Source organism: Onychomys torridus, chromosome 20, assembly GCF_903995425.1.
Source record: "Onychomys torridus chromosome 20, mOncTor1.1, whole genome shotgun sequence".
In the NCBI taxonomy this organism is placed as follows: Eukaryota; Metazoa; Chordata; class Mammalia; order Rodentia; family Cricetidae; genus Onychomys; species Onychomys torridus.
The window spans coordinates 584,660-608,505 of record NC_050462.1 but is presented as its reverse complement, the minus strand read 5'-3'; the positions used below and the strand labels follow the sequence as shown (position 1 = coordinate 608,505).

Genomic DNA, 23,846 nt, shown 5'->3' with positions numbered 1-23,846 from the left:
CTGTCCTGGAACTTGCTCTGTAGACCAGGCTGGCCTCAAACTCTGCCTCCTGAGTGCAGGGATCAAAGATGTGCGCCACCACCTTACCAGATAGGAACTCTTATTTGCCATTCTTCTTGTTTCTTGTGGGAAGACCTTAAGATAGGTTTCACCCTTGGGCATGCAAACTTGACTTTCCTCACAGGCACCCTGCCTACAAGCAGTGCAGCCTCTGTTTCTTTGGATTGGCAAGTCTATATGGAGAACAGGCATACACAGCCATGATCTCCAGGCTACTTGGTTGATTAATCTGCTTCCACTGGATGCCTCAGAAAGTGTTCTCAATCGTAAGGTCAAGTTAAGGTATTCCAATTACAAGGACAAAGGCTTGGGGCTGGCAAGATGGCTCAATGGCTAAAGGTGCTTGTCACCAAGCCTGACAATTTGAGTTCAATTCCCAGGACCCACATGGCAGGAGAGAGCAGACTCCATCAAGTTTCCCTCTGATCTCCACACATGACCCATAGCACAAATGCCCCTGCCCTTACACATGTAAATGAAATGTAATTTTATTTAACAACAGCTAAACTGTGGTGATGCACACCTTTAATCCCAGCACTCAGGAGGCAGAGGCTGGCTGACCTCTGAGTTTGAAGCCAGCCTGGTCTACAGAGTGAGTTCCAGACCAGGGCTGTTCAAAATCTGTCTGGAAAAACAAAACAAAAAACTGAAACAACAGAAGTGTGTTATTTTTTCAGTATAGAAGCTGAAAGCGAGGCATCGGCAGGGCTGCTCACTCTGAAGAAGGCTCCTCCCTGCCTCAACTCCCACAATTCTAGTCCTCCCTTGGCCTTCGTGACCTCGTTCAGGTCTGCCTCTGTCTCCACAGAGCGTTTTTCTTGGGTATCTGTTTTCTTTTCCTGCAAGAATACAGGTCACAGATCAGACACAGCTGCCCTCGTCTGTGATAACCTCATTTCCCCTGGGTACCTACGCAGTTTCCAAATTAGGACACATGGGGAGGTTCTGTGTGGACATGAATGAGGAGCTTTTCACCTCAATAAGAAAAAGATGGTTCTTGCCCAGCTGTGTGGCCTGGAATTCTGCATTCTCCTGTCCAGGATGTGCACTATAGACATGCACCACTGCAGCAGGCTCCAGGATGTGCACTATAGACATGCACTACTGCAGCAGGCTCTAGGATGTGCACTATAGACATGCACCACTGCAGCAGACTCCAGGATGTACACTATAGACATGCACTACTGCAGCAGGCATTAACAATGTTTTGTTAAAAACTAATATTTTGGGACAAGGGGGTTGGGTGAGGCAGGATGGCTCAGCCAAGCCTGACAATCCAGACTGAATCCCAGAATTCATGGGGTGAAAGGAGACAAACAATTCCAGCATGTTTTCCTCTGACATCCACACTCATGCCTGTACATGTACACCTGTATGTTGATACACAAAAGAAATGAAGTACTTTTCCCTTCCCCATCCAATTCCAGAATTCATCTCTATACCGGGTCCCACTGGGACAGAGATAAAAGCAGACGTTTGTCGCCTGAAACTGCCATACCATCTTCAGCATTGCCCATTGCAACCTGCTGCTCTCTCTTCTTCTCTTCCTTCGTGTTTTTAGCCTTCCCTTTGGTAGATAGCTCAGGAAAATGCTTCCAAGATGTGAGAGAAAAGCCTTGGGATTATGCAAACCTGGGTTCAAACCCAAGGCTGCTGGCCTTTGGTGGAGATTTGAGACAGCAGCTCTCCTGTCTACCAGTCTGCTCCTCAGAAATGCAGCCTAACAAGCATCACAGAGAGCACCCGACACCCACTGAAGGGGACGCATCTTGGTGAACCACTTGGTGAATGGCTCTACAGGAGCAGTGCTTTGCTGTGGATCCAGAAATGGCTCCTGACAGCCCTGCGTTAAAGACTGGTCCAAATCCAGTGGTGTTATAGGGGTGTGATGGAGTCTTGGAGATGTGAGGCCTAGTGGGAGATTTTTAGGCCATTGGAACACACCACCAAAGCAGATTGTAGGAGCCCAGTTTCTTCTCTTGGCTCAGGGCCTGCATTTTCATGGACCAACATGGTAAGAGGGATGTGGTGGGAGATGTAGGTGGCTTGGGTGGTCAGCCCTGGCCAAACCTCAGTGTTCAATTGCATCTTCCCTGAAGTGGAGTTAAGACTGCCTCAGTGGCCCTCAAGACCTAAGCCACAAGAAAGACCCAAAATCAAACCTATGAGGAGTTTCCAAGGCACTTCCAGAAGCTCCTGTCCACCAGCGGTGGATCACAGGATCTCAGCGGCCTTGGTTCTGAACACACAAAGTATGATCTTCCTCTCTGGCTTCCTCCATGATGCTACCCATCATATATGCAGCCCTGGGGCCTTACCCAGGGCTCACCAGACTTGGGCCTCCAAAACAGTGAATTAAACAAACCTCTTTCTGTAAAACGTCCACAGCTTTGTGTATTTTGTGACAACGACAGAAAATGGACTAACACAGGAACACACTCTCTCCTCCCTCCAGCAGGTATTTTCCCAGAAGCAGGAGGCCGGCACATCTTCTCTAGGGAAGTGAGGAATCATGGCCCGGCTGAGAAATGTGCCTAGAAAGCATGCAGATATTAACATAGCGACTTCCATACTACACGGTTCATTACTAAGGCGATGGTCGAAAGTTAAGAATGTCAGTGACCCGGATGGAGAAGGATCCCTGTCCTCCACAGCGATGACTGTCAGTCCTGTTACTGATGCAGTGATACCGCTGGACACTTACTCCCTAGCAGGCCTTTTAATCACTGTCCACATATTAAGTTAATTAAGTTATTTTACCCTGGAGTTAGCTGTCGGTGGGCCCTTGTTTTCCTTTCTTGTAGGATATAAACAGCTGAGCCTCTAGGGCAGCAGTTCTCAACCTGTGGGTCATGACCCCTCTGGGAGCCTCCACCAACCCTTTCACAGGGGCTGCCTAAGACCACCAGAGAACAGAGATATATATAATATGATTCATAACTAGCAAAATTACAGTTACAAAGTAGCAAAGAAAATAATTTTATGGTTGGGGGTCACTACCGCAGGAGGTTGTGGCATCAGGAAAGTTGAGAACCAGTGCTCTCTACTAAGACAGCCGTGGGAATCCAACAGGTTAACACTGGCAAGCACAAGCATTTCATACGTAGACTTTGTAACATTTTATTATAAACGCTGTGTCTGGTGAACACAAAGACCAGGAAAGTTAAATAAACTGCCCAACAGTCAGCTAGTGACTAGCAAAACCTGCTATCCTACAATGGAAACCAGGAATGCCCCTATCAAAACAGGGAGAAACCAAGCTGCTATTTGATGTTCAGCCCACCAGAGGTCAGGAGATACATGCATTGGAAAGGCATGATTGGCGCCCACTGCCTTTTTTTTTTTTCTTTCTTGTCTTTTTTACATTTAGTTTTATACATTAAAAACTGAAAGTTTTGCCTAACGTGGTGGCCTATGCCTGTAATCACAACACTTGGAGGTGGGAGCAGAAGAATGAGCTTATCCTCTGCATAGTGATTTCAAGGCCAGCTTGGGCTACAGCAGATGAAATGCTGCTACCAACATTCAAAGCAGCTTCACTAGGTGAGCCCCACCTGGGCTGAGCCCTCAGAGCACAGAAATGAATTCGCTGAGGACTGAGAGACAAGGACCCTCCTTCCATCCTGCCTAATTCTTGGCTGAATAGCTACAGTGAGGTCCAGGAACAAGACGGTGCTGGTGCGGTCTGCAGCACTGGAGAGGGAAAGATATGGGAGGACTCAGGAAACCCTTGGAATAAAGGTATGCAGCTGAGCTTGCAGGGTCACATGGTGAGTGCTTGCTTGGGGTCACTACCCAGTTGGTGGTGGTGTGTGCAGGACTGGCAAGGACCAATCCTGCCAGGAGATGACAAGGCCACTCAGGTTTTAAGATACAGAGGGGTTCAGCAGCTGCTGGATAAAGAAGGACGCATGTTCCAAGAAGAGAGTGTTCTGGACCCCAGTGTAGAGTCCTGTAGTAAGAACTCTACAGTGTGGACTGCCCTATGTCTTTGGAAAGAAGGAGAGGAAGAAAGATGGCCTGTCCCTGCACAATGTCACTACAAGCCTGAGAACAAGCATTTAAAGTATGAGCCCATGGGAGACACTTCAAATTCAAACTTATAAAAGGTAGGGCCCAGCTAGTAGGAGCAGGTCACTAGGGGTGAGTCTTGAGGGTCACACAGCTGCTGGCTCAGGCCCCCCATTGTCCCACCACAACATAAAGAGTCTTTGTTGCCTGTTCTCTCCTAACTAAACTCCCTGACTCTTTTCCCAGTTCGAAGGAGTGAAATCCCCCTAAAACCATGAGGCAAAATTAATCTTTTCATCTGGGATAGTTAGTTTTTAATCAATTTATTTTTATTTCATGTGCATTGGTGTTTTGCCAAGGGTGTCAGGTCCTCTGGAACTGGAGTTACAGACAGTTGTAAGCTGCCATGTGGGTGCTGGGAATTGAACCTGGGTCCTCTGGAAGAACAGTCAGTGCTCTTAACCACTGAGCCATCTCTCCAGCCCCTGGGATGGTTAGTTTTTAACTGTCAATTTTACACCCATGGAAAAGTCTTAATTGAAGAATTGTCCAAGTCAGGTTGGATTACCCACAAGGGGGCGGGGAGGGAGTTGTCTTGTTAATCAGTGTGGGAACACCCATCCCACTGTGGGTAACACCACTCCTGCACAGAAAGCAGCCAAGCAGGCGTGCATGAGTTAACCCACTCTGCCCTTGGTAGGTGACCAGGCTCCTGACTCACTTCTCTGCTATGATGGCCTGTAACCTGAAGGTAAAAGTGCAGCCCTCCCCCCCACACACACACACACCTCGGTTGTTTTCTGTCAGGGTATCTTATCACAGCAACAAGTTAAACTAGAGCACCTCCCTCCAGGGGCTTGTCAGATATGTGGTCCCAGTGATCCAAAAGTACCCAGTAGATAAGTAAGGGAAGCTCTCACCTGTGGACCCCCAAATTCATCAGTGACACAGGCAAGGCACAGTCATTGGGAGCAGACATCCTCATGATGCAATAGTGATGCCGCCATCACACTGGCAGGCACAGGACTAGGGGAGGCCACATGATGTTGAGTAGGGGAGTTACCTCATCATGGCTACTTAGAGCCATTGCATTTTTATGTGAATGAGCCCTCTAAGAAGGCTCAAAGGCCATTTACAACCCTTTTAGGGACCATCTTTTTACTCTTTGCTCATATTCTCAGGGCCTTTATCTAAGAGTTTTTTGTAGAACAGGCTAGCCCAATGGTCATCACAAACATCGTCTAGAGTTCTCAGATGTAGAGCACAGAAGACCCATGGTAACCACAAACATTGCCTTATTTCCCAGCCATTTGCTTTTCAAGGTTTCAGACATACATTTTCATTTTTCATATAATCAAGCCTAGCAATGTTTTACCTTATAGATTGGACCTCAAGTTCCAGGCTCACAAAACTGTTTCTAGCCTCAGTTCAGGAGACTATTTCCCAATATTTTCCTCAGCTTTATGGTGTCATCACTTATATTATATTCAAATTCATTCAAATCTGTTCCTCGGGTATCAGGGGAAACTTGACATTTCTCAACCCTGTCTCCTGCATCATTAAAATTAAAAACCCAGAGGGCAGACACAACTCAGCAGTCAAAAGTACTTGCTCCTCTTCCAAAGGACCCATGTTGGTTCCCAGCACCCACACTAGGCAGCTCACAACCGCCTGTAACTCCAGTTCCAGAAGATTAGATGCTATCTTCTGGCCTCTCTAGGCACTCACACTACACACACACACACACACACACACACACACACACACACACACACATACCTCTAACTTTAAAAATTAAAACTTCCCTTGCATGAACTTCATATGCATGATCTCTCACGTTTTCTCTTCCATTCATCCATTCTACAGGCCCAAATGGCTACTGGGGTTTTGTTGATGCTCTGACACCACTGTGGCAGATTCTCCTCCTTCACTTCCCCCTCCCAGGGTTCATATGTTCTATGGTAGTATGTGGATGAATGAATGAAGCTTGAAAGGCAGTCATCTGCTGCTGAACACACCTTACCTCATCACTCCCTCTTGATGAGGACCTCCTCGGTAGGACATTAGAAGGATTTAGAGTCTGCAACCAGTGACAATGTGTGTCTCCTCACCCCAAAAGCTTAAGGAGTCCCGTTTTCATCCGACAGCCTCCTAGCCAGAAATGCTCTGACACACGTGTCCACTATCTCTTTACCGATAATCTAATGATAGATCACGTTGTCTGAAAAGGTGTAAACTCTTACATTTCAGGCATTTTAAGTTTTACCAGTGTAGAGTTCACATCTCTTTTGCTGTGATAAAATACTGATGAAAAAACCAAGCTGGGGAGGAAAGGGTTTTCACTTCATCTTACATGTCCAAGCAATGGTCCACCATTCAGGGAAGCAAAGGCAGAGTCCATGGAGAAATGATGCTTTCTGGCTTGCTCTCTGTGCCTTGCTCAGCCTGCTTTCTTATATAACTCAGGACCTCCTGGCCAGGGATGCTCAGAGAGGGCTAGGCCCTCCTATGCCAACCATTAATAAAGAAAATGCCTCCACAAACACCCCCACAGGCCAGCTGATAGAAGCAATTCCTCAGTCGGGGTCCCCTCTTCCCAGGTGAGTCTGGATTGTGTCTAGTTGATCAAGCTAAGCAGCACAGACAGCTCCCATTTTTCTTCCTTTTTAATTTCCACATTAATAGTTTATCCTCTCTGTCTCCCAGATTCTTACTGTACCTTATAAAGACGTTCATCATTTGCCTTAAGACACAGGAGGTGGGTGGCTAGGTTATCAACACATAAGATTTAGGAGGCTCTAAATGTAGCCGATCCCTGGTAGAAGGAAAATGTTAAAACTTGTCATAATATGGAAGGTAGTGTTCATTTGTAGTGGAATTTGATAGAGTTTTAACTTTTAAATGACACCTTTACTTCGTGGCACTGTTCATTATTGAGAGTCAACCTAAGTTGGGGGAGGGGAGTATAGGGAATGTCAGAATCTAGCCTGAAAAAGCTAGGCAAAACTAAGAAAGCATGGCATTAGTAGATTGCAACCTGAAGAGCAAGAGAAATATTCATATATTCTTATTGATATGAGTAAATAAACACTCTAGAGAATTCCTAGTAGTACCTACTGAAGGAATGGGGAGAAAAAAAATGGGGATTGGAACACCCAGGACCTAGGTTACAGGCCCCAGTGTACCAGCCTAGCACACACAAGGCCCTGAGTTCAATCCCCAGGACCCCCAGGAGCCAAAGACAGGATTCATATTAGCTACGGAAACTTTAAGAAGAAACACAACACCTGCAGTCTCCAAGTGGCTCTCCCGAAATATTTAATTTTTTCCCCTCTAGCAGAGATTTTCTCTCTCTAAAGCCATAAAGTGTACACTACACAATCCATCAACATGTATACATTGCTGATACAACTAGGTGAACTCACTTGTTTGCACAAAGTACAGCAGTCCGTGACCCCAAAGTTCCCCTTTTCCCCATGAGACGGGACAGCTGTGGCTGTAGTCCCCAGGGAAGGGTCGTCAGGTGAGTCTACACTAGGCTGAGTGTGCTCCACCAGCTGTCCGTCTTCTCAGTGACCCAATGTGCTAGCCATTTGGGGAGATCACTGATTCTCTTGCAGGAAGCTGCAGGTGTACACACTGGGTAGGCCATCCCCCAGATACCTAGACAGCAACTGGAGCTCTGGTGAGAAGAATATCACCAGATGCTATCAAGCACTTAATAAACGCCCCCAGATTCCACCAGGAGGTGGAGCATAACTCCTGTCATTTTATTTTTTTGAGCTGAGGATCGAACCCAGGGCCTTGCGCTTGCTAGACAAGCGCTCTACCACTGAGCTAAATCCCCAAACCTATAACTCCTGTCTTGAACATAGTCTGAACTCATGAGTCACTAGAAAAGTGGTTCTCAACTTTTAGGGGTTGAAGTGACCCTTTCACAGGGTCACCTAAGACCATCGGAAAACAGGTATTTACATTACAATTCAGAATATTAACAAAATCACAGTTATGAAGTAGCAATGAAATAATTTTATGGTTGGGGTCAGCACAACATGAGGGACTGTGTTAAGGGGTCGCAGCCATCAAGCTGGCTTAGAGGAACCAGAAAAGGTAAATTAAGAACTAGGGTACAGAGAGCTGAGACCATCAACAATCGGTCAAGGTCAGTGTCACCAGGATTGAGCTGGGATCCTGAGATCTCACAATGTGATGTGATGAGGGGCCATTCCATCTCAGTGGGGTCTCCCTCAAGATCTATGATCCCAGTCCAATATAGGAGCACAGAGAGATTCACATTAGGGGCATGTTCCAAAATTCCTGTACAGTAGGCTTCAATGGGCTGGCAGTCATAGAAAACAAGGAAAAGCTAAGGGAAACGTCACCAGGAAGAAGAAGGAACAAGAAAGGTCAATATAGCCAGGCGGTGGTGGCACACACCTTTAATTCCAGCACACGGAGGCAGAGCCAGGTGGATCTCTGTGAGTACAAGGCCAGCCTGGTCTACAGAGTGTGATCCAGGACAGGCACCAAAACAACACAGAGAAACCCTGTCTCGAAAAAACACAACAACAAAAAAAGATAAATCAATATAATTGGGACATAGTGTAATCTGGGGTTGGAACATAACAAATGGGACCTAGGAAAACTAATGGAGTTCAGTTGTATCCCCAGTCCATCCTTACATTCTTCTATCAATCTAAAGCTATTTGTTAATTAAATTTTCCAAAGTCATTTTTTAATCAAAAAAATTTTGAGACAAGGCCACATGTAGTCAGTTCTCAAACTCACTCAAGGCCAGCCAGCCTTGAACCCCTGACTCTCCTGCCTAAGGCTCCTTGGAGCTATTATTGTTAATTATAGAAACATTGATGTACCCCTACCCAGTGCCATGGTGAGCTTGTGGACATTGAGAGGAATATTTGCCTTGTAAGATCTTAGGAATTTTTACTTTTTTGTTTTGCAATTTGATAGCTCTACAATTATCTTTATCAACCAACTACAGAAGACAGAGCCTTTCACTTAGGGAAAAACTCCCACTTCTCATAGTAATCTATTTAACCAGTGTTATCTGTACATATTGATGTACTGTATTTACATATGATAATATTACATGTGACTTATTTAAGAGTGTTCTCTCAAAAATAACTAAGAAATCCAGGTAAAGGGGGATAAAAATATTTAATTGTTGAAGTACACTGGTAAACCGAGTCACAGCAGTCATAAGTAGGTATACATGTTGTTAGTAAATCAGGAACTTTACAGAAATCCCACTAAACATCAACCGTAAGACCTATGAGACAGTAGGGAATTAACACGGTGAGATGCTGATTACACACAGGGAGAATGGACAATTGGGCAGATGGAGATCATCTGTAGTCGTGTAAGCTTCAGACTAAAGAAAGTGGGAATTTAATTCACACGTGTGATAGCATGCAAACTTAACTTAGTTCATTTCCAAATACTATGATGATCTCAACAGAGGAAATTCTCTTACATTTAAATAAAAATTTTAAATCAGCTAGTAAGAAAGGGAGATGGTTCAGAGACTCTATTTACCAGTTTCACAGCTAGAAAACAACAAAGTAAGAACATCCAAGGACGAGGCAATATATCACTTCAGATCATCCCTTTACGAGGCCCTAAGATCATTTTATAAATACAATAAGGATTGCGCTATATAAAAACTATCAAAAGAGTATCAGTGAAAAGACATGATTTCTGTGAACTGTGTTAAATGGCCAGGATGTGAAACGCTATGATGCCTGGTGGCCCAGGCTGGGTAGCCACAGCCTTTACAGCTCTCTTGCTGGTGGGTGACATGAAGTCCCCCCAGTGAGCATGAAGTCTTGCCATTTATCTTCCACAGCCACAACATCCAGTACCCAAGACTTAAGTAACACACTTAGGATTTGGGGGAGCTGTTATAGCAGGGGGCAACCTTTCAGAATTTTTTGAAGATACAATGTCCCTGGAGCCAAATTCCTTCCAAATTCATGAGCAAGCTGTGAAGGGAAAAAAAGAAAAGGGGGGGGGGTTTAGCACACTCAAATATCACAACTTAGATAAAAGCACATGTCTTAAGCCTGCAAATTATCTACTGGATTTGCTTTTAAGCAGATTGCATATTCAGTAGCCAATCAACAGCTTCTTAAGGTTTATTACTGGGCAGCATAGGTCTGAATGTTGGTAATATTTATATAAAGAGATAAAATTGGATGCTGGGAAACTTATAAAAATACAATTAAAATACAGAATAACAATGGCCAAACCAGGCTGTGTGCATATCAGCACCACATTCATAATGCCAATCACTAGTATAATGCTATCCCTTCCCTGCATTGAACTAGAGAGAGGCTCCAGCCACAGAGCCTGTGGAGCTCCCTAGGGGATATTGATGGAGCTGGTCTACACTGGCATCTGAGAGCCATCACATAAGCTCCTTTTGGCTGGCTTAGTTGAAAGTGGGCCTATGCTACCACTTCCCTCCTGGGTAGAAGGTGCCTCTGAAAAAGCCACAGCTATGTGGGTGTGCCTTCCACTCAAGAGTAAGGTGCTTGAGAAACTACATATCCATATCATCGTGTGAGTGACATTAAGATGCTGAAGTCATTCCTTGATTTGGTCCAAAAAATAGCCACATGAGCTCATGGTGTGAATTCCATTTAGAAAGATGCTGTTATTAGCTGAAAACAGTGTAGCTTGTCCTTTGTATCAAAATCCTCCAGAGGACAGTCCTCCCATCAAGATTCTGCCCAATGACTGGCCTGCAAAGTCACAGGTGTAGGTGTGTCAGACAAACAGAATGATGGCCACACAGCTACTCAGGAACAGGGATGGCCAAGACCTTTTGGGTAATTCAAAGGCCAGGCAAAAAGGAAGCCAGGATCAAACTGATTACTTAGAGATGCCATCAAAGAGCAGAGACAATAGAAGGGGCTCAAAGAACACACAGGGATCCATGAGCAGCAAAGGGGTATTTCAGCCAGCTATGTACAGCCATGTGGGCTGTGAGCAGCAAATGCTAAATTATTACTGTGGGAACTTCTGACCCTCACATAGCAAACAGCTATCAAGTCTCACTTCCTGGTGAGAAAGCTGAGAGGCCCAGCAGAGCTCACCTGGGGTCTGTGTGCAGCAGAGGTGACCAGTGCAGCAAGCCACAAAAATATAGTATAGAGATTCGGCTGCATATAATAAGCTATACCTTGATAAACCAAGGAGTCCTTCGAGAGGGAAGCCATTTATCAGGGAATATTTGGTGTTATTCCGCTTTTAATATATATCAGCTGTCTTCTGTTATGAAATTCTTGTGCACCCATAGACTACTAGGCCATATGGCAAACAGAATAAGCTTCTCAGACCTGCTGATGATCCACTAAGTAAAACCCCTGCAGGGCCTAGAAGACAGGTGGGCTGTAGATGCATAGCTTTGTTTCTTGTGCTAATGAAGCTCAGACCACCCCTTGCCTTCAAGCCTAGTAGCATAGAAGAGCTATAACTCAGGACAATGGGGCTTTTTGCATAACCTGGTGCAGTAAAGACTGGGGCAGAATTCCTGGCCCAGGCAGAGCTGCAGGCTAGAAAAAAAAAAAAGAAAAGAAAAGAAAAAAAGAAAGAAAGAAGAAGGCAGAGTTTCTCAAAGCCAGGGGAAAGGAGCAAGGAAGAAAGGATGGAGGATGAAGGAACAGAGGACGAAGATGAGGTCGAAAGCACAGGAGCTTAGTTAGGTCTATGACAGGCAGGCGCAGTAGGTACAGAGAGGAGCTGAATGTGAGGACAGAGATGAGCTGTATAGACAGAATTTTGTCTTAAAGAAATAAACAGATAAAAGATCATGGTGTACATAGATTCTTTTCCCTCAGATAACCCCATGCCAGACATAGTGTGTTCCCCAGGACTGTGGGAAGGATTTTCTCAGGGCAAGCCCCTGGGAAAATTCCAATAACCAGGTTCCTGGGATCGGAATGCGGGACACCTCTTCTGCTCAGTTCATACACTTCTGAAACCCTTCACAAGGGAAATGACAGGCTGGTGTTCCCCTGGCTCAGCTTACACAGGAGGCAGATCACACACATCCTTCTACTTGGGGCAAAATAGCAGCAAAGCCAGAGCTCTACATGGGAAGGGGATTCGCTCTATTTGCATACTAGATTTAAGAAAATAAACCTTGGTGAATTTTTGAGAGTCAGTGGTGGAAACTCCAGGCTGACCTCTGTGATGCTTCTCTGCTGAGCCACTCTGATTCCAAGGCTGTTGTGGCTTCTGTTAAGCATGCTGTGTCCCAGCCCTTCTGCAGGAAAACGTCTCCACTTCTGCCTGTGAGCCTGCTCTATGAGCCCACCCCTTCCCAAATACCCACTCCAGGACTGACCCCAGAAAAGAGGTTGCTTCAGCATCAAAGACCTCTTGTTTCTGGTCTGCTGGAGTCTGGGTTCTAGAAGGAGAGGTAGATGAAGAGGGGGAGGGGAAGAGGAGGAGGCGGGGGAAAAGGGAGAGATAGGATTAGAAAGAGAAAGCAGAGGAGGGAGAGGATGGAAGCAAAAGCTGCCGCTTATTTCATTTACTCCTAACAACAACCCTGAAGTCTAAGCAAAAGATCCATTCTATCGATTGTAAGACTGAGGCCACAGAGGAAAAGTAACCTGTTCAGCCAGCCAGCCCATGGAAGAGACTGATTCCAACAGGGAACGGGCTCTTTTGGGAAACAACACTGGTTGTGGCGGCTGCAAAAGAGGCTGTGTGTGTTTGGCAGGAGCAGCACCGAGTGGAGAGCCAAACACAGGATGTGCCATGGAACCAAGTGAACAGACCTTCTCCCTCCCCACATACCTACTCCCATGTGGACCAGGATGACTGCCCATCCCAAACGGTCACAGACACATCTCAAACTCTGCTGCTATACACTGTGTATGGATCCTGATTCCTAGACAGAGACTCTGACCCAGATCTCCCAGATGTCACTCAAGCCCTAAGCCCTTTGTGTTCTGGTGAGCCCCGGTGTTTTGGGCAGGCACGCAGCTCACTCTTACTAAACAAATTACACTGTGTTTGTAGAAGGGTGAAGTGAAACTGTGGTAGATAAGAAGAAAATGGAGCTAACATCCATCTCCTTAGGATGAAACAGTCATGGGAGGAGATGTTCACCCTGGAGTGCAGCATCTGTGAAATGCACACAGAAATATAAGCAGCTCCTTCATCATTGAGACAAAGCACATGGACAATTCAGGAAATGCACAGTACCTCTTGAGTATCCAGTCATCCTGTTTTCTTCCTCTAATCTTTGAGAGAAAATTAAGAACAGTTAGTGTTTAGATCTTTTTAAAAGCTCATTATAATTTCCCACAAAGCTATAAACAATAGCCACACACATACACACACGCACACATATAAACACATATCCATACATACACACGCACATACACGCACATACATAAGCACACACCCATAAACACACATACATAAACACATACCTATACCTACACACACACATGTACCCATAAACACACATAAACATACACCCATACATGCACATTCACATACATGCACACACGCACACACATGCACACACACATACCCATACACATACACACACACACTTCCTTTTGAGGAAATAAGCCCCATGTAACCCTTGCTTACTTTTCCGTACTGTCTTGGCTTGACTAGACACCATGCTGGCAGCTTCGGAGGGCAGGCCAACATACACGCCGCCATAGTTTCTTTAAGAAAAGAAGTGAGGTCAATTTAAAGGCTGCTAGAGAAGCATTAAAAACTAAAGTGTGAACCACTCCAGACAATTACATGATCACGAAGGTAACTCAGGTCTTTTCAAAGATTCTTGGTTTTCTATGATAAAGGGAAGCTTTGGGAACAACGGCTCTATTAAGTCAGTGACATTTTTAAATATTTTGCTTGTAATGAGAAGAAAAAGAAGTGAGCTACAGTGGTATGTCAAGTAACATGTGACAGGTGTCAGTCACCATTTATACAAATTCTGAGATCCCTGTGGCATTAGGCAATGTGGACATTCAAAAGTCACTTCTTCACAGGGAAAGACATGTAATATGACACAGAGAGCCCAGGAATGCAGAGCAGGGCAGAGCGGAAGCATAGAGGAACATGAAGAGAGGACGGCACGGAGCCACACTCACACGACAGAGCACAAGTTGGCTGGGTCCCAGCTGAGATTCTGACCACACATCCCCACTAACATCCCACCTGATGGAATCTGTGTCATTGTCCTGTGCTAGTGTGGGTTACATCCATGTACTATGACCAAAATCACTCACGTGAAACCGGCTTCCACAGCACACGTACCTCCTCTTGTCGTCGTCCGTTATGGAGTCTTCTGTCCTGAAAGGCCAGAAACACCCGCCATGAGCCTGTCAGTTTACACCAGACACCTCCTCTCAGTTACAGGCAAAGCTGCAGTAACGGCACCCTTAATGGACATTTATTACCACCCTGTGCATCTCCAGCACGGGACTCTGCCTGACCATATACTAAAGCCTGCACAATTTTCCTTCCTTCCTTCCTTCTTTCTTTCTTCCTTTTTGTTTGTTTTTGTTTTTATTTTTGTTTGAGACAGGGCTTCTCTGTGTACTTTTGGTGCCTGTCCTGGAACTCACTCTGTAGACCAGGCTGGCCTTGAACTCACAGAGATCCACCTGGCTCTGCCTCCCGAGTGCTGGGGTTAAAGGCGTGTACCACCGCTGCCCGGCCCCTAAGACTGGGCAATTTTTTACATATCAACATAGATAAATTCTAAATTTCTAAAAAGCCCAACTGCCAGACCAAATAGAGGGCAGGTGTCAGAAGGCTGTCACCCACTCCCCAAATGAGTGACAGGGACAAGTTGCCTGGACCTCAACCATAAAGCAGGGGGTCTAGCAGGTGTTATCTGGAAGTCCTTGTACCACTTGAGAGGCCCAACTGCAGTAGTAAAAGGGCTAAATGCCAATGTAGTCAAAAGTTTTCTCTGGTCCCACCCGGCCCCGTGGTCCCACAGCCACTTATAAAATCATCACTCGAAGGCTTAATATTATTTACAAACTGTATGGCCTATGGCAGGCCTCTTGCTAGCTAGCTCTTATATCTTACATTAACCCATTTCTATTCATCTATGTCTTGCCACGTGTTCCGTGGCTTACTGGTTTGCTGGCATGTTGTTCCTTGGGTGGCAGCTGGTCTCTCTCTAGACTCCGCCTTCCTCTTTCCTGTCTCTCTCCTTGGATTTCCCACCTGCCTTACCATAGGCCAAAGCAGCTTATTTATTAACCAATAGGGAACAACAGATATTCACAGCGTACAGAAAGACCATCCCCAGCATTCCAATTTCAGTTCCCTTTGTTCAGAAGATGAGACATTTAACACACATTCTACTACAAAGAGGGGGAAAGCATTCTAAAGGAACTGTGTAGGGGTCTCTCTGGAATGTACAGGCAGTGCTGGACACATAGCTCCGTTGTTCAAAGGCTTGTGGTACAAGCAGCAGGACCCACATTTGACCCCCCAGAAGTCAGACATGAATGACGGTGTGTGCTTGTAACCCCAGCAGTTAGAGGGCAAAGACAGCCCAACCCCTGGGGATTGCTGGCCAACCAGGCTCGCCTACTGCCAAGGACAGACTCTGGCTCAAAAGACAAAAGGAACCTCCCCCACCCCTGTAAAACAATGCCAGAGCTTGACTTCTGGTCTCCACATAGATGTGTGCATACACACACACACACACACACACACACACACACACCCTGTTTACACAGCATGTTTGCATCCTGGGCTCAGTTCAATAAATGACATCTCAGGATGGATTTCACCTCCCATTCTCAGTGTTACTTTTATTAAAAAATAAAAAATAAAAAATAAAAAAAACTGGATACCTCCTATAAAGCAACACCTGAAACTGACCTCAGGCCTCTGTCCTTATTCAAGGGGAACACACATTCCACCAAAATCTGCCCATCTTTAACAGAAGCCATCCCCAAGGCACTGATTAGCACACATGGGTTACTTTTCTTAGAGAAATACAATACTCATGACAACCTCAGGTCATCTGAAGAGGCCTCCGTCAGAACACACAGCAAACCCTGCAAATCCCTTCCCTGAGTCTTCTGAGTCTAGAGGCGGCCTCACTCCTGTGTCGGCTTCTTCAACCACAACCGGGCACACTCCTGCTCTTCTGTCAGTGGAGCTGACCATCACGGCTGAACGGGGCCCACGAGCACAGACACTGAGATCCGGTGTTAAGTCCATCCTGAGATGTCACTTACCGAACTGACGTTTACACACCACACAATCATTAGCTTCAGTCACCCTGGCTGAAGGGTCAAAAATCCTGTCATCGAGGAGTCACGCCATACTAGAAATGGTGTAGTGCATATTGCTGTGGCCTAATAAGGTGGTATTTACTACTTTAATTAAAATGGACTCTACAGGGCTGTGGTGGCTCACGCCTTTAATCCCAGCACTCGGGAGGCAGAGCCAGGCGGATCTCTGTGAGTTCAAGGCCAGCCTGGGCTACGAAGTAAGTTCCAGGACAGGCACCAAAACTACACAGAGAAACCCTGTCCTGAAAAAAACAAAACAAAAACAAACAAAAATGGACTCATGATCTGCAGCACAGATAAAGGGGAAACAGTGGTGAGAAGCTTGGTGGCCACTGTAAGAGTCTTGTCCTTAATTACGTCATCATCCTGGGATGAAGGCCAGCCTAAAAAGTGGGTGGACCCTCTATGTCCCCCCTTCCCCCTTCCCCTTCTCTCTTCCCTCCGTGCAGACTCTCTCGAGGTCTCTCTCTCTCCCTATCTCTGTCTCTCTGTGTCTCTCTCTCTCCCCCTTTCTCCCCCTATCTCCCAATAAAGCTCTAGAAAGGTAACCATGGCTCTTGATTCTTCCACCAGCAAGCTCCTCCGGCTGGCCACACCAGCCACGAGCAGCACCGCTTTAACCAACATTTGGTGTTTAACTAACATTTAGTGCTGTTCAGACTCCATACAGCAACCGAGGACCTGCTGATTCCACTGGACCCCTATACAGCTACAGCATGATTCTTCACAGTGAGTCTGCCATTTGTATTGCAGGCCTAAATTTCTAGCCATCTCCCATGTCTGCAGCTTGAGATATTCCTCGCAATCGGACCACTACCGTTGGGTGCATCTGGGCTGTGTGAAGACGACACGTTTTTTGCACTTGACGAAGGGTAGACGCTGCTCAGGATTCCTGGGGAATCCTTGCTTCACACAGCAGATCCCCAGCTTCTCAGCAGACAAGCTGATGAGCAGGCTGTGCCCAGTATCGGTCCTTGGCCTTGGGGACACCTGGTCACGTTTGTTTTTTTTAATTTTTAATTTTTAATTTTTCTCTTGGCTACAGCCATGGGACAAAGGGGTGAATACCACCCACTTACATTGGCAGATGGAGCAGGTACCGGTAAACCTGACCGCATGACAGTGTCACAGGAACTTCTGCCAGCGAATGGGCATATAAGAGTTACTTTATCCCCAAGCTTTCTGCTAAAGCTCTAAACCCTTTTCCTTCCCCACTTCTGCATTGGCCATGTGCAACCTTTTCTGTCTGACTTCCGGGCCGGCAGTGGGAGGGCTCAAATGCATGGGCTTGGGCGGCTTCTAAGACTCTTGCCTTAACTCACCTTAACTCCACACACTCATTCTCAAACTGCCTTAAGAAGCACAGATGGGTCTGAAAGCGGCTGAGATCCAAACAATTAAGTTTACAGTAGTCAGGATGGCTCCTAAGCCAAAAAATCAGTTTATAGCCTCAGACAAGTCTTTCAAAAGGATCGGTTTACAGTCTGCCTACTGGCAGATCTTCCAAAAGCTGTCCTTAAGCCACCAATCATCAGGGAAAAAAAAAATCCTCAGACCTCCCCAGCTAAAACTTAAACATCTGGAGAACAAGGCTCCTGACCCCATGGGCAAAAGAGTCATCTGTGGCATTTAAGGTGTGCCAGGGAAGAGATAAAAGCCCGAAAACAAAATTGCCAAGTGCTGGCACTCGCTGACTCCCGAAAGCTGTTGGGTCCCTGTTTTAAGTGAAAAAAGGCCCCGGGCTAGCGAATGCCCTGCCAGGCCATCAACAGCCTTGTTAAAAGTGCCACCTAGAAAGACAACCAGTCAGCTGACTGCCCCCAGCTGCCAAGACTCGTGGGCATATCAAGCTAAGACCTCCAGCAAACCTAGGCTTGGCTACAGACATGGCAGGGAACCCAGAACGCAGCAGGGAAGTGATCCGTTTCTTTCCTTCTGGACACCAGAGCCACTGACTCAGTCCTGGGAGTTTTGGGAGGTCACTTCTCCTTTCTATTGTCAGGTACAGAGGACAGACTTACTTACCTCACCAGATTTAATTGCACTTTCAGAGTTACTTAATGAGAAAGATTTCCAACTAAGATAAGAGCTCATTGTCTCATTTCAAAGTTACCGCCTGTGTCTCTCATGTGCATACAGACAGGGCCATGATCTTTGCCTTGTCCCTAATTCCAAAAAATAAGTTCTCATGCACCACCAGCTTTTCTCTTCCCAGTTCCCTGTTCTAAGTTACTGTTCAGCCAATGATACAGGACCATCACAGAACTGGAGTCCAAAGATCATCAAGTAAGGGATTATAACAGCTAAAAAGTATTTATACACCCAGACCCAAAAGTGTCTGGGGGCTACAAAAAGACTTTAATGTAAACATCTATTACTATGAGATGCTTTAAAATAATCTGTCTCTGATAAAGCTTAACATGTTTCAAAATCCATCTGGACAGGCTAGATCTATCAACATAAAATAATAATGATTGGTTTTTTTCTCTAAGCTTTTTCCTATGTCACCAGCATCTTGTCAGACAAGGTTCCCAGCCACAGCCAAGAGGGATACATGCCTCCAGAACAAACTGACAACAGACAGCATCCTACAGTGCCTATCTACCTCGGAAGACTCCCCTTCTCCATTACTCCAAGAGCCAACCGACGCCCAAAAAATCAGCTGGAAGCAGTTTTTGAGAGGAATGATGCCCCTATTCCCATCTACCTGCTTTTTTTTATAAGTGAAAGTCTGGGATGTAAGGGTTTTGTCCTTAATTACATCATCAGCCTGGGATGAGGGCCAGCCTAAAAAGTGGGTGGACCCTCTGTGTCCCCCCCTTCCCCTTCTCTCTTTCCTCCACTCGGTCTCTCTCTCTCTCTCTGTCTCTGTCTTTCTGTCTCTCTCTCCCCCTCTCCCCCTCTCTCCCAATAAAGCTCTAGAAAGGTAACCATGGCTCGTGATTCTTCCACCAGCAGCGCCCCTTTAACCAACAGCCACGGCAATCAGAACTGTTTGCTGAGGCACGGAACGGCACATGCCACTGTGACGCCATCGTTTGTAAAGCTGTAAGTCACTGGTAGGTTTGGACACATGTGATGTCTCATGGACTCGGCCACAGCCTTTTCACATCCAGTATCCACTTGTGTGTTTTAACTCTTTCTTCTTTTGCCTAAGGCTGGCTCAAATTTTAACTTTCCCAAATATAAGAAAACAATTTAAAAAGATTTACTTTTAATTTGTGTGTGTGTGTGTGTGTGTGTGTGTGTGTGTGTGTGTGACTGTTTGTGAGCATGTGCACATGAGTATAGATAATACCTTTGGAGGCCAGAGCCATCATCCACCAGAGCTGGAATTAGAAGTTGTGAGTGTCCAATGTGAGTGTTCTTCATCTCTCCAGCCCCTATTTTATTTTACATCCAACCAAAGTTTCCCCTCAATCCCCTCCACCCAGTTAACCTGACCTCTCCTCTTCTCCCCCCCCACTTGCCCCCCATCCACACCTCCACTGTTCCTCTTCAGATCCAGAGGGGCCTCCCATGGTATCATCCACCAATCAAGCTTCAGTGACTCCCAGCTCCTCCTCTTCTATGAAGGGTGGATGAGGCAGGATCCAGCCCATATTTTAAATCTCTCTCTTAATTGTGTAAACCACAGTCTGTGTTCTCAGTATAAACAACCTTCACACATACAACTGGCAGGAAATGATGACTCAGTTGTCATGTTTATTGAGTAATTAATGTTTCAGATGCAAATTTTCTAAAAACACCATGTATAATGAATTATAAGACACCCAGTGTCGGGATGGGGAATGGGAACTCTGTGTATAAAGTGCTTGCAGTGTGAATGTGAGGGCTGGAGTTTGAATCATCAGCATTCATGTTCAAAGTCGGGCAGGTGTGTACCGCAATGCAAGAGCTAGGAAGAAACATGGAACTTCCCAGGACAGCCTGGCTAGAGCTGGAAGCAGGGAGCCTGTGTTCAGAGGAAAACACACCTCAATAAAATTGAAGGACAGTCCAGGACTATGCCCAACGTCATCTTCAGGCCTACACAGACACACACATACACACACCCACACCATGTCCATTCTTCCAAACCTTCAGAGAATGCTATGAAGTCTGGCATATACGCCTGTATGTATGAGATTGCCAACTCATCCATTTTCCACACATAATTACTCTTAATTCTGGGACTGGAGCCTTGGACTTTAAAAAAAATGCCTCGGTGGGGCCAGGATGGAATTGGTTGATGGAATGCCTGTCTCCTGTGCTAGCACAAACCTGAACTCTGGCACTCGGGAAAAGGAGGGTCAGGAGTTTAACGTCATCCTGGGCTACACAGTGAGTTTAGGGTAAGCCTGGGACAGATCTTGTGTCCGAATTTAAAACAAAACAAGCCAGTATCACTCGGTTCCTCCGGGGTATCATGAGATATGTCCGTGCTCTCGCTGGTAACAGCTCTGAGTTTCTACAGAAACCAGTGCAGAGAACCTGGAGTTCGAATATGTTGTCAGGTGGAGAGAGAAAAACCGGAAATCAGGTTCAGGAGGACATCACTGTGGGTTTCTCAGAGCTCAGGAAGCACCAAGGTCCCTGGCTCCCACCTCCCCGACTCCCCGGCTGCTCCTGGGACTCATCCTAACCCTTCCCAGTGGGCGTTAAAGAGGAAGCCCAGGTCTGTGGGGACCAAGGCCACAATGCTGCAGCCGGAGCCTGAATCATCTTCTCATCAAAGTCCTTTTTGACGGCTGTTCCCACAGAACCTTCTGGAAAACCAGGTCGGAGCTGAGGCGGAGCATAGTGGCTGATGGATGCAGAAGAGCCACCGCCGAGGGTCACCGAGACCGACGCTGTCCCTGCCTTTGTCTCCAACACGGGCCTCGCAGGGGACACCCCAGGCCCAGTGAGTCCGTCTGTCCGTGGTCACATCTCCACTCTCATTTGGGGGTCTCAACTCCACCCACCTCGATGGCCCTGACTTCATGGGTCAGAGAGCTGATTGTCGAATCTAATAACTATGAGGACACTGGAGCGGGTGTTATGGAGACTAAGCAGGCCAAGCAAGGCGAGTCCTGCCTCCCGCCCCAGTGAGGGACCCTGGTAGACACTGTCCATAGCACTGCATGGCAGGCGCTTAAGGCTGCTGGCTGGCAGAGTGAAGCAAGAATGTAGGCCTGCCCAGCACTCTTGAAAGAGGAAATCACATATGCTGTCCAGAGCCTGAACGTGGGTAGCACAGAATCTAAAGATGCCCTTGAGTTTGTTTGGGAAACACTGTTGTCGTTTGAGTCTTTTGGCTTGGGGTTTGTGTGCTATGGATCGAACGGGGTGGGGGTGGGGGTGCTGACCCACAGTAAGCCGCATGTTTCCACTGAGTATACCCCAATCCCAACTTTACACAGTTTTATGACCATATACCACAAGCCCACCTTGATTTCTATCTCCCACAGCTAAGCACAGAGAGAAGGGGAGATGAACAGAGTTGGACAGGACGACCTTGTCTATGCAGTGATCTCAGTGACTGCCCATGCCAGTACTTGTAAAAACTGTTGTTGCATTTTTATTTCTCTGTGTGTATATGTGCCCATGCAGGTCCTGGTGTGCAGAGGAGATCAGTTCTCAGCTTCTACTATGTGGGTCCCAGGAATCAAACCCAGGGCCTCAGCCATAGTGCCCAGTGCCTTGATTAGCTGAGCCATCTCACCAGCCATATTTCAGAAACTGCGAAGGCTTAGAGGTGGATCTGAATGGAGTTTATCACCTGTTGGGTGGCCAAAGACACAAAGTCAAGTCAGCCATTATCAGTCATGCACGTCTCAGTCAATAAAAGGAGAGGCCAGACAGCAAGAGACAGGGAAGAGCCCAGGGCCGGGAACCATGAGCTAACTGCCTTTGGTGTAAACATCTACAGCTGCACCCAGAACCCATCTTATGGAGAAGACTTAGTTCTCCAAGAGCAAAAGCACCAAAGGACATGACATCAATCTTAACGAGGTATTACTCTATTCTCTAGTAACACATAAACAACTAAGCTAGAAAATAATGTGGGTGACACACTTCTTCCCCAGATGGAGCATGACACTTTTTCTTGCATCAGAATTGTGGTTCATTTTTATCATCCCCACCCTTTGAAAACTATGTAGAATGTGGTTTAATACCTGAAAAAATGAGTGAAATATTCCTAATCAGTTTATGAGGCAATCCTAAAATGTTCTAAACCACAGAAACATTTCAAAGAATCAACCACTAGCCTTTGGGAACCAAGTTTATGAAATACATTGAGCATTTCATTGAAATGAGGTCTCTCTTTGTGGGCAACAACTTAGCTTCCTTTACCAAAGAATACATTTCCAAGGAGAAAGATGTCGGGGTTCAAGTCACCCACTGAGTATAATAATCTCCAAGATTAAGATCACAAACTCCCAGAACTCTGACTCAGAACTCCAGTCTCAACGTCAGTGAGATTGTTTGCAAAAAACAGGTATTACTGAAAGTGGAGCAGACCACTGTAACTCAAATCCCTCCTGCTTTTAACATCTTGGGATTGTGGGCACATGATTCACTCTGCAGAGTACCAGGGTGACCATCTCGTCTAAGATTATAGATGGCACCTGCTGATCCTGCTTGCAGCTACTTCCTGTGAGCTTGCCAAAGCCAGCATGGCGCTTGTCTTCTCCGTCTCAAAGTCAATCATACATTGATCCAGGGGCTGCAGATAATTTCACACCCCTCTGGCTCCATCCTCATCTTGTAGGTTGTTCCTAAGTGAAGCAGATACTGAATGTCTCCTTGGCCATAAATAAGCTCTATTTTCTGGTAAGCTGGCTTCTAGAAGGTAGACCACCTCCAACTGGGCACAGACAGTGGTTGCTCAGCAAAAGGTGGGCTTTCCTCCACCCAGCTTTTCAATATGTATTTTGTATACAACCATTGAAAAACAGCCATCTGTAGAGGACACAAAAAAAAACCTTTCAATCATTTTATACTATGATTTTCATTCTATCAGCAACTAGCATATTCACCAAAATAAACCTTATTCAGCATTAATCCATCAAATATAAACTACAAGCAGGCCCAGTGACCCAAGCATGTTTTCCAAAATACTCAAAAGAGGGGCGGAGGTTAGAGGGTTACAAGTTCAAGTCCAGCCTGCGCTAGTTAGTGAGACGCTGTCTCAAATTTGAAAATAAAAAGAGGGGTTAAGCTATAAACTCAACTTGCCTAGGATACACAGAACCCTCGGTTCAATCTCCAGAACCACCAATATACAGACATACATTTTTTAATGTGTACACGTCATTTTTCTTCACCAGTAATATATGGTAGTCAAAATATCCCCATCATTGTATTTTCTCGGCTTTGCAGTTGAATGAACTACAGTTAAAAGACCAAAGCCTTCAATAGTAAAATCACGAAACCATGTCATGTTCCCAAACAAATGGCAAATCACTAACACAGCAGTGATTCCAA

General features: G+C 46.0%; 1 protein-coding gene across 2 annotated transcripts in view; it reads right to left on the bottom strand.

The window, feature by feature from the left end:
- Window positions 1–9,230: 9,230 nt before the first annotated feature.
- C20H12orf75 (chromosome 20 C12orf75 homolog) overlaps window positions 9,231–23,846 on the bottom strand; it is a 42,666-nt gene continuing 28,050 nt past the window's right edge. Inside the window, exons 3-7 of one of the 2 annotated variants that reach the window (XR_004943285.1) lie at window positions 14,386–14,421; window positions 13,708–13,787; window positions 13,312–13,349; window positions 12,443–12,505; window positions 9,231–10,073 (exon numbers count right to left, since the gene is read on the bottom strand). Coding sequence is in view for 1 of the 2 variants with exons in the window: in XM_036169948.1 (XP_036025841.1) it covers window positions 13,345–13,349; window positions 13,708–13,787; window positions 14,386–14,421 (121 nt within the window). In the remaining variant the exon portion in view is untranslated. The remainder of the gene's footprint in view (window positions 10,074–12,442; window positions 12,506–13,311; window positions 13,350–13,707; window positions 13,788–14,385; window positions 14,422–23,846) is intronic. The other variant, XM_036169948.1, reaches the window with a different exon arrangement.